At 35.9% G+C, this 13,023-nt stretch overlaps 1 protein-coding gene across 2 annotated transcripts in view; it reads right to left on the bottom strand.

Annotated features, from left to right (window-relative positions):
• Positions 1-1,870: 1,870 nt before the first annotated feature.
• Positions 1,871-13,023, bottom strand: part of HHIP (hedgehog interacting protein) — an 81,608-nt gene continuing 70,455 nt past the window's right edge. The window contains exons 12-14 of one of the 2 annotated variants that reach the window (XM_069780053.1): positions 12,750-12,898; positions 10,067-10,195; positions 1,871-9,191 (exon numbers count right to left, since the gene is read on the bottom strand). In XM_069780053.1, coding sequence (XP_069636154.1) covers positions 9,181-9,191; positions 10,067-10,195; positions 12,750-12,898 — 289 coding nt within the window. In that variant the 3' untranslated portion in view covers positions 1,871-9,180. Of the gene's footprint in view, positions 9,192-9,296; positions 10,196-12,749; positions 12,899-13,023 lie in introns of those variants that run through there. The other variant, XM_069780043.1, reaches the window with a different exon arrangement.

Genomic DNA, 13,023 nt, shown 5'->3' with positions numbered 1-13,023 from the left:
CTACCCTACTTATTTGTGGTGCATTTTTAATTTAGAGTTAAACCAGGGGCTGATCCCTTACTTAGTGTTTTTGTTAAAATAAAACAGAAAAAAAAAGCATTTGTGCCATAATCAATCCTGTTAAAAACTTGTAAATATGTAGTAAATTTAGCGCAATAGAATGGAGAAGCAGCATCTCTATAAGAAAACAAATAAAGAACAAAAGACTTAAAGAACAGAGCTGTACGTGGAAGTAAAGAGAAGGCAATAAAAGGACAGAAGCTTATTCAAAGTATGTATTTTGGGAATAGTGATTAAATACTAAAGCTAAGATATTATTAGTAACTATATTACTAAAATGAAATGCTCCAGAATTGTGCATTTAGGCTTTGAATTCCTTTTGAAAGTTCCGATGACTTTGACAAACCACACAAGCCTCATTCAAGAGCCCAAGAATACCTCCTCTGATTCATCTAAAGGCAGAGCAGAATTTGGCCCCCCAGGCCATCAGAAGCTCTAGATAGAATTACAGTCTTGCTGTACACAGCTGAGTGTATATAATTCTTTAAGTAAAATTCATGTCTTGCGTGTTGTAAAAGAAATGAAAGGTAGCTGTTAATTCCAAGGCTTATAAATATGTCAGTGGGTTTTCATAATGTCTTAATAAATTACAAGAACAAACTCAATGACTCATGATGTCACCAGAACTACATGCTGCACTGTATTTATTGTAATTATGTACTGTACCTCACAGAATTCTTTGACTTTCTACATGAATATATAGGTCCCACTAAAAAATTAAAACCATCCTCATTGACTTCTTCATTCTTTTTTATTTGCTATCTTTTAGCTGTTTCCTTGTTCTGAGCCCTTCTTCAAATGAAGAAAATTTTTAAGTAAATGTATTTAAAAGAACATTGCTGCAACTGCTATATTTGTTCATTGAAAAGCTGAAGTAAAATACAGTTTTCAAATATCCTCAAATTTGGGTGAAGTTCAAATTTTCCTTGGATCCTAGTTCTCTGGCTGGCCACTAGCCCATATCACTAATGGTATAACTAGCTGAAAAATGGAAAAACAATTTCATGAAAATTTCAAGATTATTTTGGCTTAGATCTGAAATGTAGAGATTGCATCAATATCATAGTGTCAGTAATGCTTCATTCTTTAGTCTAAAAAATAAAACGCAGGATGGCCTAAACAGTTGAGGTAAGTGAAACGTGTAAGACTAATTCAACAGCATTTCAAACCCGTTAAGGTAAACTTAGTGTGTGAAGAAGCTCTTGGCTCTTTAGTGCTCCCCCTCCAAACTGGTTTTCACTCTCACAGATGTAAGCTGGCAGTGTAGTTTGCGTTTAAGTGTTGTGATTAAACGTTCTTTTGCATCAAAAAATATAGTGAGTTGATATATTGAGTTGGCACTGCTCCCATATATATGCTTAGGTATTGATTTCAGTGGAACAGAACCTGTTACTTAAGATGGGTGAAATAGAAAGAATTCTACAGTGCATCCATTTTTTATGGCCCTTCTTTAAATCACTGGAAATGGTACATCTGAATTTAACATACATTGATTTGATGACATGCTTCTCTGAAGATATTAAATAAACAAAACAAAGAAATGACCCCCAACTTTTCTCCCATCGTTACTGAACTATTTCTCCAAGATATCTATACTTGAAAAGCCTGTACATGAAATCCCCTTGTTCAAGCTGTAGGTGCATTCACATATTGCTTGCAATGAAACAGGTATCTTTTCCATATGGAGGTCTTAATTTTCACTCTCATTTATGCAGAAGCAAACGGGAAACCCCATTCCAAACTTCCCATTCCAAAAATAATAGCAGTGTTCAGTCACATTTTATGAAAGCATCTTAGAATTTATATAAATAAAACTAGTGTACATTTCAAAGAATATATAAAATGCTGGCGTTTTGCTTTTACTGCAAAGATCAAAGAGCTGATTAAAATTAAAATTTCATGAATTTTAAATTATGCATTTAGTCATAACAAAAATATTAAAACCAAAAAAATTTAAAGCAGCAGGTGTACCTTATATAGTAAGATAAAGTTTAATATATTTTATTAGCTTAAGGGACACAGAATAACTATCTATCCAGAACTTCAGGCATGCATTTACATAAATATATTAAATTAAGAAAAGCAATTATACACTTAAACATCCTTTTGTCTAGAAAAATCATTAAATCCACAGATTAACAATAAATCCAACTCTATGCATTTATCACTTCCAGATACAACTGTTCCATTTCTCAGATATTACACAAATACATTTGTTAGAATTTATATGCATTATACATATATTATATATTACATAATAGTGTGTATACATACATGGTGTTCAATAATATAATAATAATTTGTACTTTTTATAGCACTTTTCATTTGAAGAGCTCAAAGCGCTTTACAAGGATTGATTTCACTAATTTTCAGATGGAAAGTGGAGGCACAACGATGCAATTACTTCAGGTTATATAGAATTTGTGACAGACAGTAACTGAATTCTCTTGTTGTGAGCTTCAGCCATGCTATCTCCCTAAAAAGAAATACACATATAGCATATGTAGTCTACGTAGGTAGACCTGCAAAGACTTGTAAGGTCTCAAACCAAGAAAGCACTTAATTATATTAATAATGTTAAGCACATGACTTCAGGGAGACTCATATGCTTAAAATTACTTGTGTGCTCCAGTGCTCTGCTAGATTGGTGCCTGTATATGCTTAGTAGTATAATACAGTTTATAGAAGATACTTAAACATAGTTTGAATGATATTTTCTAAGCTATTTTCCCACATTTCAAATGTACATACAGTACCTGACAGCTACTATAAAATAAAACTAATTGAACAGAGGAATATCACAACAGTAATGTTCTCAAGTGACAGAATTTTCTTATTTCCTTTTCCTTTTCTGCTTGGCTCCCATTAAAATCTAATTGTTCTCAAAAGAGAATTGAAGTTTTAATTCTGCAGTATATTTTGTGGGGGACAGCTAATAGCATTTCTGGGTAATTCACAGGGTAGGGTTACTGCTTCTGGTATTAATGGAGATCACTACAAGATACATCTGGTGACTTAATACCAGATGGTTTCTGGTCGCACTATATCTTGGTATGAATCAAGTTCATTCTGCGCACCAGTTTTAACTCTGCCTAGAACATTTTCCTTTTAGCCGCACCTCCTAGGAACATTCAGAAAATGGGATTTGTTTGTTACTACCTTGAGATGCAAATCGCCTTTTCATCCTACAGTGAAACGCATCCTAGATTAAAAACACCCCTCCAAAACAGCCACCTCTCTCTGCCTCCTTCCCACCCAAGAATATTGTGAACACAGCCACGGTGTGTATTCACATACTTTAGCTGGCACCTTCTTTCTGAAATTTCCTGGGAATTTAAGCAATTTTTCATTTAAATATTTTTTCACTTTTGTTTTCATTGCAAAATGAAGATAAATAGGAAAATCTCATAGACTCTAAAAGGAACTTAACTATATGATACATGGGACCCTATTGATCACTTATAACAGATGGAAAGTTGTTTTTTATCAGTAGAAATAAAACTCTTCTCCAATAATGCAGCTTGCTGTTCGTGCATATTCTTAGCAATAATTTCTGACATTTTTGATTGTGGAAGCCAGTGTGTGTACAGTAGGCAATAGGTAAAGACACACATTAAACGTATATAACACAGAATATTATTTTTTTGTGAATTCCTATAGCATGAAATGACCACTAGAATGATATATTTTCAGTACTGAGAGCTCTGGTAAGCAGGTGTGTCACTTGGCTTTCAAATCAAACTGTACAGTGTAACGTGAAGAAAAATTTCCTATGGAAGCCTATGGGAGTTTTCTTTGGGTTATGGGACTACATGATAATCCTTTGCTAATATAAAGACCAAAGTAGTAATTATTAATAACTTATGAGTGAACTGAAGGAAAAAGGTTGATGTGTCAGTTGAACCACTTGTACAGTGCTATAAAATAGTAATGTTTCTCTTTTCCCAGATAAGGCGTTAGTAATACTCTCTGATTCGTCAGTCTGCCCAGTGTAAAGCTATACAGAATTAATTGCTGTGCTAAGATTGTTTGGGCGTTGTGCATTTTATAGCACGATAAATGCTGTGTGCAGAGTTGTAACTGAAATCAATGAGCACCAAGGCAAGCGGCTATCCCTTTGCCTAGCACGCATCTGTAGAATGCCTGCTCATGTCCCTCCCCAAAATCGCTTACGCCTGTCATTTCAGTACTAAGGAGTCTCATCGCTTTCGGTCGTACTAGTCTTATTAGTAAGGGTGACAACAACATTTTTTTTGGATTAGGATATAGTCTTGATTGAAATATTACACCATCCCTATTAAATACAGGAAGAAGGTCTTGAAAATGTGCCTAAGGCTGCTGAAATCAGCCTTTGTAATACTGGACTCAAAACAGTCGAGGGAACTCTTCTGTAGATGTTTGTGAGCATCTGTGGGGGCAACTCTGGGCCCTGTCTTACTATGGCTATTTCATAAAACGGGGCCACTGACTTGGTATTTTAATTACTTTCCTGCTTAGTGGCATATGCTTACGTATTTGAAATAAGCATGTATGTGTGAAAGAGAAAAAATGTGAGCTAATGCTCAACATTTTCAAAGAAGCATCAAGAAGCCTGGCAGATTTAATAGACCCCTTGTGTAACTGTTGGCGATGCCTATAAGGAAACCCAAGAGGATCGGATACGCTCCGTACATCTTGAAGTAGGATATGCTCCGTATGGCTTTGCACAGGGCTGAATCTGCAGTCTTATTCCAGAAAACCTTGGTGTGTTTAATGACTGCAGACGCAGACACAGAGGGGTCATGTGTACACTGATGTCTGAAGGTAAGATCTTCTGCCAGCTAAGTGGATATCTTTTAAGGACTTAATCCTATAACTAATGAAGTCAATAGGAGATTTTCGGTTGACATCAATGGACTTTGAGTCAGGCCCTCAAAGATTAAAGTAATCCTGTACTAAGCTTTCAGGTGGCTTCTGCTGTTTCACACCTATATCCTAAAAAGTACATGTGTCTTGCTTCACTGAATTACTCTGCCGTTGAAAACAACGAACATTTTAGCAAAATGGTCCTAATGTTTTTTTTCAATGTTTCCACAACATTTTGCTCTGAAACTACTTATGGAAATATTTATGAGTTTTTTGTAGCCAGAACCCAGATTATTTGGTACACATTTTCTGCAAATTTGGATTAGAATAAATTTAAAGGGTTGATTGCCTTTTTGGTGAGATTCTTAGTTAATTTTTTTAAGTGACAAAAATAAAAAATTGGTCAATTTTTAATATTGCAAAATGGGAAAAATTAGTTTTTATTTACTTCATGACTCCTTTTTTTTCTGAGAGACAGATCACCTTTTCAGTTGGACAGAAGATCAAAATGGTATCATTCCTAATTAAACTGATACACAGTTACATTAAAGGATAGTAAATTAAAATGCATTAATGCCTTTTAAAGGATTTACATAATTAAGGAAAAATAAGCAGAGCAGGATATCCTCGGAGTTGTTTTTTCCATGCAGGCCCAATCTTATAAATGCCTATTTCATTTAATGCAAGTAGAATTACGTGTACAAATATTGATTTTCACCTTAGTGGGGCTTTACACCTGTGAAAAGTTACTTGTTCGTAAGTGTTTTCAGAATCTCCATTTTGCATCTTTGTACCTGAAAAGGTCGCCTTTTCTAACCCCAAATTAGAGAAAGTATACACTGAAAAGCAGCGTTTCGTCATCCCGGGAATATTGTTCTGCTTTTCACTTGAGGTGTCTGATTAATGCATTGAAATCAGTAACTTTCTGATAAGCACAGTGACTGTACAGTGACCAAGTGCTTTCTCCCTTCCTCCAGCTTCAGTCTGAGCTGCTTAAGGCTGGTACTCCTGAACTGTAAATGTCCAGCTAAGATGCAGTATTAGAAGTCACTATAAAATAACAAAGTTCTGTGGAATGATCAAAAGATAAAAATCTTTGCCTGCTGGGAAGCCTCTTTGATGCACACGTCTATTAGGCAGTTTCAAAAATAATAAGCATCACCTGCAGCAACCAGGGATTATTGACGTTTGCTGTGGTTCTAGAAAGGAAGGAGCTGCAAAGTCAAAATGTGGAGAAGTGAAAGAAAGAAGGAGATAAACAGAGGTGTCATGTTGGTGATATAGAATTTATACTCTTATTTATACCTGACTTACAGTTTGCATGAAGTAGAACAACCTGTGAGGATTTAAAGGTACAAAGGGTTTGGCATCTCTGTCCCTGACTGTTAACGGAAGAAATTTATTTCCTTGAGGGGGAGGGTTTAAGTTAAGTTAATATTTCCTATTGGACGCATTAGAAAAATGAGTTTACTGTTTTTCTGAAATGGAGTGAAACAATTTGGAGCTGATTTTACATAACATCTTTTCGTCTCCCTACCTATCTATGGAGTAAAGGCGTTTCTCCTAAATTCCAATAATACGCCTTCTTTCTCATCAGTGGCATTTAAAAAGAGAAAGATGAAGGTTTTCTGTCCCAAAGTAATAAAATGAGGGTTGAAAACTAGCAGACTTTAGGAACAGAGTTATGTTTCTTGCAACAGGTATGTTTGCTGTCTTTTAACAGTAAAAAGCCTCAAAGAATGCTTGAAATGTACAATGTGTTGGGAACAGAGAGGCAGTATCTCCGAATAAAGGAAGAAATGAATGGAATAAAAGATTAGGAGAGAGAGACAGAGACAGAGACAACTTGAACACATACATAAAATCCCTTCTGGAGGCCCTTATCTAATTGCCTCATTTATCTAGTTTCATTTATAAGCTCAGTTTTATTCTGGGACACTCTCGGAGGTTGTGTGAGAATGGCTGCAGAATGACCTAACTGGCAACGGGCTTTCTACAGACCCCCCCCCCCCCCCCTTTTTTTTTTGTATGCCAATTCTCAGGGCAATTACTGCAGTTGCCCTTTTTATATTAGCATCTTGGGTGGCTAGGCCTGGGGTTTACTCACTCTTTTTAATAGTATAATTTCTTTTGATAAATAAGCAGCTAGGATTTTTTGTCTTTTTTTTTTGAGAATACTTTTCCACTGGGACTTCCTATGTACCCATGTGGGCTTAATGCAGATGCTTGCTTTCACAAGATATAAAAGATGATTTAAAAATGAAGCAAAACACTTTCCACAAACTATCTCCCCTCTCCCTCTAATCTTCACTTAGATTACTTCTTAGTGCTGAAGTTTTGATGGAATGACTCAAACAGAAGTTGTTTTTTTTTAATAAAAATAAACTGAAGTATTTTGCTTAAATTTTGAAAGTGATTTTCTGGGTGCAGCACAGCTGATGTGAGTTTTTTGCCATAATTTGAATGAGGCCTGAATTTAATTCTTAGCTTTTACTGGAGTTTTATTTTCTGATTTCACTAGTAAACTAAATTGTCTTTATTATTAAGATCAAAACTCTAAGATCATTGTTATCCCTTCTCTACATGACTATGGCATATATATATTACTGTGGATCTTCAATTTAGGTACCATCTGTGGTATTTGTTAAGTCTCCAGGAACTAAGCAGTGAGAAAAGAACTGTCACATCTCCCCAGCTGGTTGTTGAAAATAATGCGTCACAGTGGAGTTAAGTTGGGTTTATTTTTAAATACATTTCATTAAAGAAAGCGTTAAAGATATTATCTCTGTCAGATATTTAAATGTTGCTAAAATACTTCAGCGACTTTCTTGCTTTGCCGATTATGAAGAGTGTAATAAAACTGCACTATTTGACAGATTTAGACAGCTGGCTCATTCATGAGAAGTTCACATTTTTGTCACCCACGTTGAATAAGGAAAGATTAGATGCTAAGGTCAATTTACAAAAATGGTTGTCAGGACATTTTTTAATTGTAAAACTTTTTGTGATGGAATTCAGGGAAAAGACTAAAGGCAGAAAGCAGCGGAGACAAAGAGCTGCTATTAACCTACAGATGCTACTGCAGGGTTCATTTTAAGATTGGTCACACTGCTTAGCCAATGAAGTGTTCGTGTGACTATAAGGGACCACCCTTTTCTGGGGTGAGAGGGCAATTTGGTCTTCATGCTCATTTAATCCCAAGACGTCTTTCAATGGACTGTCAGTTGAATCTACATTGTGCAAAATTATGCATGCACTTTTTAATGCAGACCATTGTTCGCTGAGCACTTAACCAAGATTTCTCAACCAACTTCCATTTGGCATGAGGTCACTCGAAACCCAGGCAAACATATATGGAAGGCAAATGTAATTTTCTGTTCCTCTGAGCTGGAATGTGTAAGACAGAGAAATGCAAGTATCAGTCAAGCTGTACTTTCAGATTTAATACTTACTAACTGAAGACTGACAACTTTCTATAAAGGAAAATTCATTGCATGTCATTGCCCTGGAGAGGTAATTTTGCTACTGGAGAGTAATATGGCTAAAGTCTTTTAGATCTTATTGCCTAAAGTGTTGTAAATCGTTGACGCATGAACAGCTACTTATAAGAACCATAGGATGTGCACACTGTGGCTACTCTGCTTTCTTTTCATAGGCAAGGTTTTATAAAAGCCAGGTAGTGCAAAGGAAATCTGATAGTCGGTAAGTAGTGAGCAAAGAAACTGCCAATAACGCCGTAGAACTGAAGATAAGAGGGCACCAGTTCTGAAGAAAGATCTATTTAGACTATTAATACTTTAGAAAACCTGACTATAGCATGTACACCATATTTATTGATACATTTACAAAGACTCAATTTTACGTTAGCTCTTCAAGGACCATTTACATTTAGAACCACATTTGGCGAGAATCGTTATACGTTTTGTACAAGTGACATCTTACACAGCCACACACGCTCATGTGAGCTCTCGTCCGGGGACGTTCCATTCAGTGTGAAATTGGCAGCAGTCTACTTGTGTATGATCTGGCCTGTCCTGTTACAGTGAAAATCACTTTATGAACACTTTTAACATATGCTGGAATTTTATTATGATTGGTTGGCAGTTGTTTTTTTCATCCGTCGTAAATGAATACAAGTTGACACAAGGATACATTTCTAGATTAGATCCACAACACATTAAAGAGTGTGTTTGCTTTCTCTTTCCCCGTCTTTCCAATTAAGTTGGTGAAAAATGTAACTTTAGTATTTTACAGGACATGGTAAAGCTGTCTCATCTAGGTGATGTCTATATTATAAAAATAAAATAAAATAATATAAATATGTAACATGAACCCAGTGCCCATCGTTAAATAAAATATATGATAAAAAGCAGACCTTCTAGGATGACTGGTTTTGAAATATGTGAATATAATTTAATTATTAAACACTTTAAACAATCTTGATATTAAGCTGCGATAACCAGATTTTTGCATCTATGCTAGATAAAGAAATGCGTAACATTCTGTAATAGAGTTACATTGATGAAGGTGAAGGTTACAGTCTTACAATGAATTGCCTAGACAGGAATGCATTAAGGAGTTCTGAAATATTGTCTCATGATGTAGTTCAGTTCACCTTAGAAACTGTTACAACTGGATTTTATTAAGTCCAGCAGTTTATACAGCGATGTTTGAAAATTGCTCTCTTATTGCTATAATCAGATAGGTACAGACACGAGATTTCTGGGATGTCAAAGAATCCATTAAGACATCATGGAAGTCCTTTGATGAAAATGTGGTTTACAGTGGAATTACTTTGTAAACTATTTCTCATGAAGAAATAAATATAAAAAAAAATTCCACTAGCTGCAAGACCGTATTTGTGATAGTGCGTGCATGTGTATGTGCGCACGTATTGGATATTGGTACGTCTGTGGAGACGTACAGAAATATTTACACACATACAAAGAATTTATCTGCACATTTGTGGATATTATACTTAAATTAATAAAGTAAATCAAATCACCAGTATTTGTTGCAGGATAACAGTCTTTTAAAAATGACAGGATTCAAAACAAATGCCCATTGAAAGTGTAGTTTCCAAATAGTCCCAGAAACTATACAATATAGCTGGTTAGATCCAGCAAATAGGATGTCATGTCTAGGATCTGATCAAGAATACCTGCCCTTGTCACTCTTCGGATGTTTCTATCCACTTGTTCACACTGGGGGCCGAGATAGCCTTTTTTACATAAGCATTTATTAGGCCTTACACAGACACCTCCATGTCGACAGGCTGGGTCACATTTTGCTGTGGGTAAAAAAACAATGATTTTCTAATTTGTTTAGAACATCACAAACTGAAAAGATACAGTACACATTCATTAAAAGACTTTCAAAACTTGTAATGATAAAGCACAAAAAATAAAAACAAAATAGAAAGGACAAAATATTAGAAGCTTTGAAACCACATTTTTTAAAGTTTTAGAATATTGGAGGAGGAAGTAATTTTGTATGTCTGAGAGGATGCCACCTAGGACACACTGTGAAACTCAAATAGCAGATTTTTGACAATGTCCAATTCCTAGGTTCATGCTCGATTGTGGAGTGCATAGAAGACCCATCTCAAAAGATTTTAGGCTCCAAATGTCATATCATTTGAAAACAAGACATACAGCACATCTAGATCTTTAAACAGTGGTGGTCTACCTCATCCCATTGCTTATGCAGGCAACCCAAAAAAGTCCTAAAGTTGGTGAGACATTTTAGCACCTGGCCATCTCCAAGCTAGCAAGTACTAAATCTCAGGTAAACTCCTGTGTACATGCAGAGTTCTGCACTACACTTTCCTTAACAGAGAAGACCACAATTGCCCACAGAGATGCACTCCTTTGGCTCTTGAATCATTTATGCTTGGAACAAAATTGAATTCCCTTTAGAAAAAAAAGAACCAGGGTATTTTTTGGACAGCTTTTATCAGTTAGTTAAGTTTCCAGGTTTCTCCCTCTGATGCCTGACTATTTACCTGTAGAGTTCGAGGTTAATCAGCTTGCTTAAGTTTTTTGAATACAAATGCTGTTTTAAATTGTAGCCAGTGTTAGCTAACAATCAATAACTTTAGTTGTGGAAGTATTTTCTTCTGGGGTAGAGTCACAGCGCTGTGATAAATATAATGTATCTTCCTTTTTGCAGACGTGTTGCTGTTTATGTTATCTATTACAATAAAACTATATAATTCATTTACAGAGATTTATAATACACTATATAAAAACAGGTTTCTTGATTTTATTCATGAGTCTCTTAATTACACTCGGAGGAAACTGATGGCTCATATGGTAATTTTTCTTATTTAAACTATAATAGTAGCTTGAGGTCCAACTTAGAACACCTCTGTTAAGTGCTGCGTTGGATACAGGGAAGAAACATCCTTAGTCTACATATTTTCTGTAGCTTTCTTGTACATTGCATCTATCAAATTATCTATCATAGAGCTGTAATTTTTTAAACAAAACATTGTTCAAGACCCATTTATGTTCACACTGGAGGTGTTTTTTACTTTAAGTTCCACTTGGACAAGGGCTGTAGAATGGGCCTCATTCTCTAAATGTAGGAAATCTCTGACTGACAAGTGAGGACAATTGAAGTTGGGCTATTTGGCCAGATTACCTCATCCATTTCTCCAACCTGCTTTTGTCGCATGGCTGTATGATGGTCAGCTCATGAGTCTTGTCAGTAAGATATATCATTAGTGATTTCATTTCATTCCAAATGAAGTCACTCCTGCTCATCACCAAAAACCCGGAGGTTCCTGAAATTTACTCTCCAGGCTATAAGGACCTTGTAGCTGACGCTGCTTCAGCAGGGCCCTCCTGAGTGCCCTTCCAACCTGAATTATCCCTGGTCCTTCGTGTGGTCCTTGCTTTGTCTTACTCTGTAATTCTTTTACTCGTTTGAGTTCTACTGCCATTATGTTAACCTTATCTCTTTGTATGGGCAGCTGGTCAAACTCGCTGAGAAAATACGCTCGGTCAGAAGGCTGTGCTAATGCACTAATAACACCTCCTGGTACCCAGGCTTGCTCTGGAAGATCTGCATAGGCCAGAGTTATACAGTTCAGCCATAACCACAGCCTCTGTGAGACAGTGGTAGCACAGCTGTGGCACTCCAGGTTCATTCAGCTCACCCCTTTGGTGGCATACCAAATATCTAGTTTGATCACAGTCACTTTTTCAAATGAGTTTTAGAAGATAATGCTATGGCAACAAGATAGGACTTAATAAAAGCACTGCAGTTAATAATGGATTACAATAACATTCTGATTATTAGCTGCTTTGTGATAAGTTGTACATGTAATTCTCTTTAGCAAACTGGAGCCATTTTATTTTGTAGGATCAAAAGTAAGAATGTACCAAAACTAAAGTATTTACACTAAATTAGCAACGTGCAAAATATGCAATAGTGACCTGCAGGTCTGATTGATCATCTTTCCTGTCAAGGTACTCCTATTTGACACTGACAGTGATAATACTGCAGGTGGAAGCTGAATGTCCAAACACAGAACATGTATTGATTGCATTTCCTTTCATTTTACAATCTTGGTGAAAAAATAAGAATTCTGTTGTCTGTCATACTTATGCTATTAATTGCATTCTGTAATGGTTCATGTTGCATTAGATGTTTTAGCTGTTGCACTCATCTAAAGACTTACTGATCTCCTACAACTCATGAGGTCAGTATTTCTTTAATGTTGTCTTAGAACTGATGGTCAATGACATATATTGAAAGTTTCTCTCAGCAAATAATTAAAAGCAAATTATGACATGTCACTGCTTTTTTCACTTGTTGCTATGAATCTATATACAAACCAGTTCTGCAGAACTCTCCTTCCCAGCCTTGATTACAGCAGCATTTTCCTGTGGGAGTGCAGTGCCCATTCCGACAATGCCTTGAGCATTCAGATGTCAGTATCTGTGCCGACTGAGCTGTTCTCTTGCATTCTTCAGGGACTAAAGGCCTGAATAAAAATATACCAACCAAGCGGATAGTTAAAAGTCAGTGTTAAGGAGAAAAACTTGGGTTTTTTCATTAAAGGCCAGATTCTCTTTTATAGTATTATCAGTGGGAGAAATCTGTGTTCTA

The sequence above is a fragment of the Haliaeetus albicilla genome, chromosome 1 (genome assembly GCF_947461875.1).
Source record: "Haliaeetus albicilla chromosome 1, bHalAlb1.1, whole genome shotgun sequence".
NCBI lineage: Eukaryota > Metazoa > Chordata > Aves > Accipitriformes > Accipitridae > Haliaeetus > Haliaeetus albicilla.
This window is presented reverse-complemented; position numbering and strand designations above follow the sequence as displayed.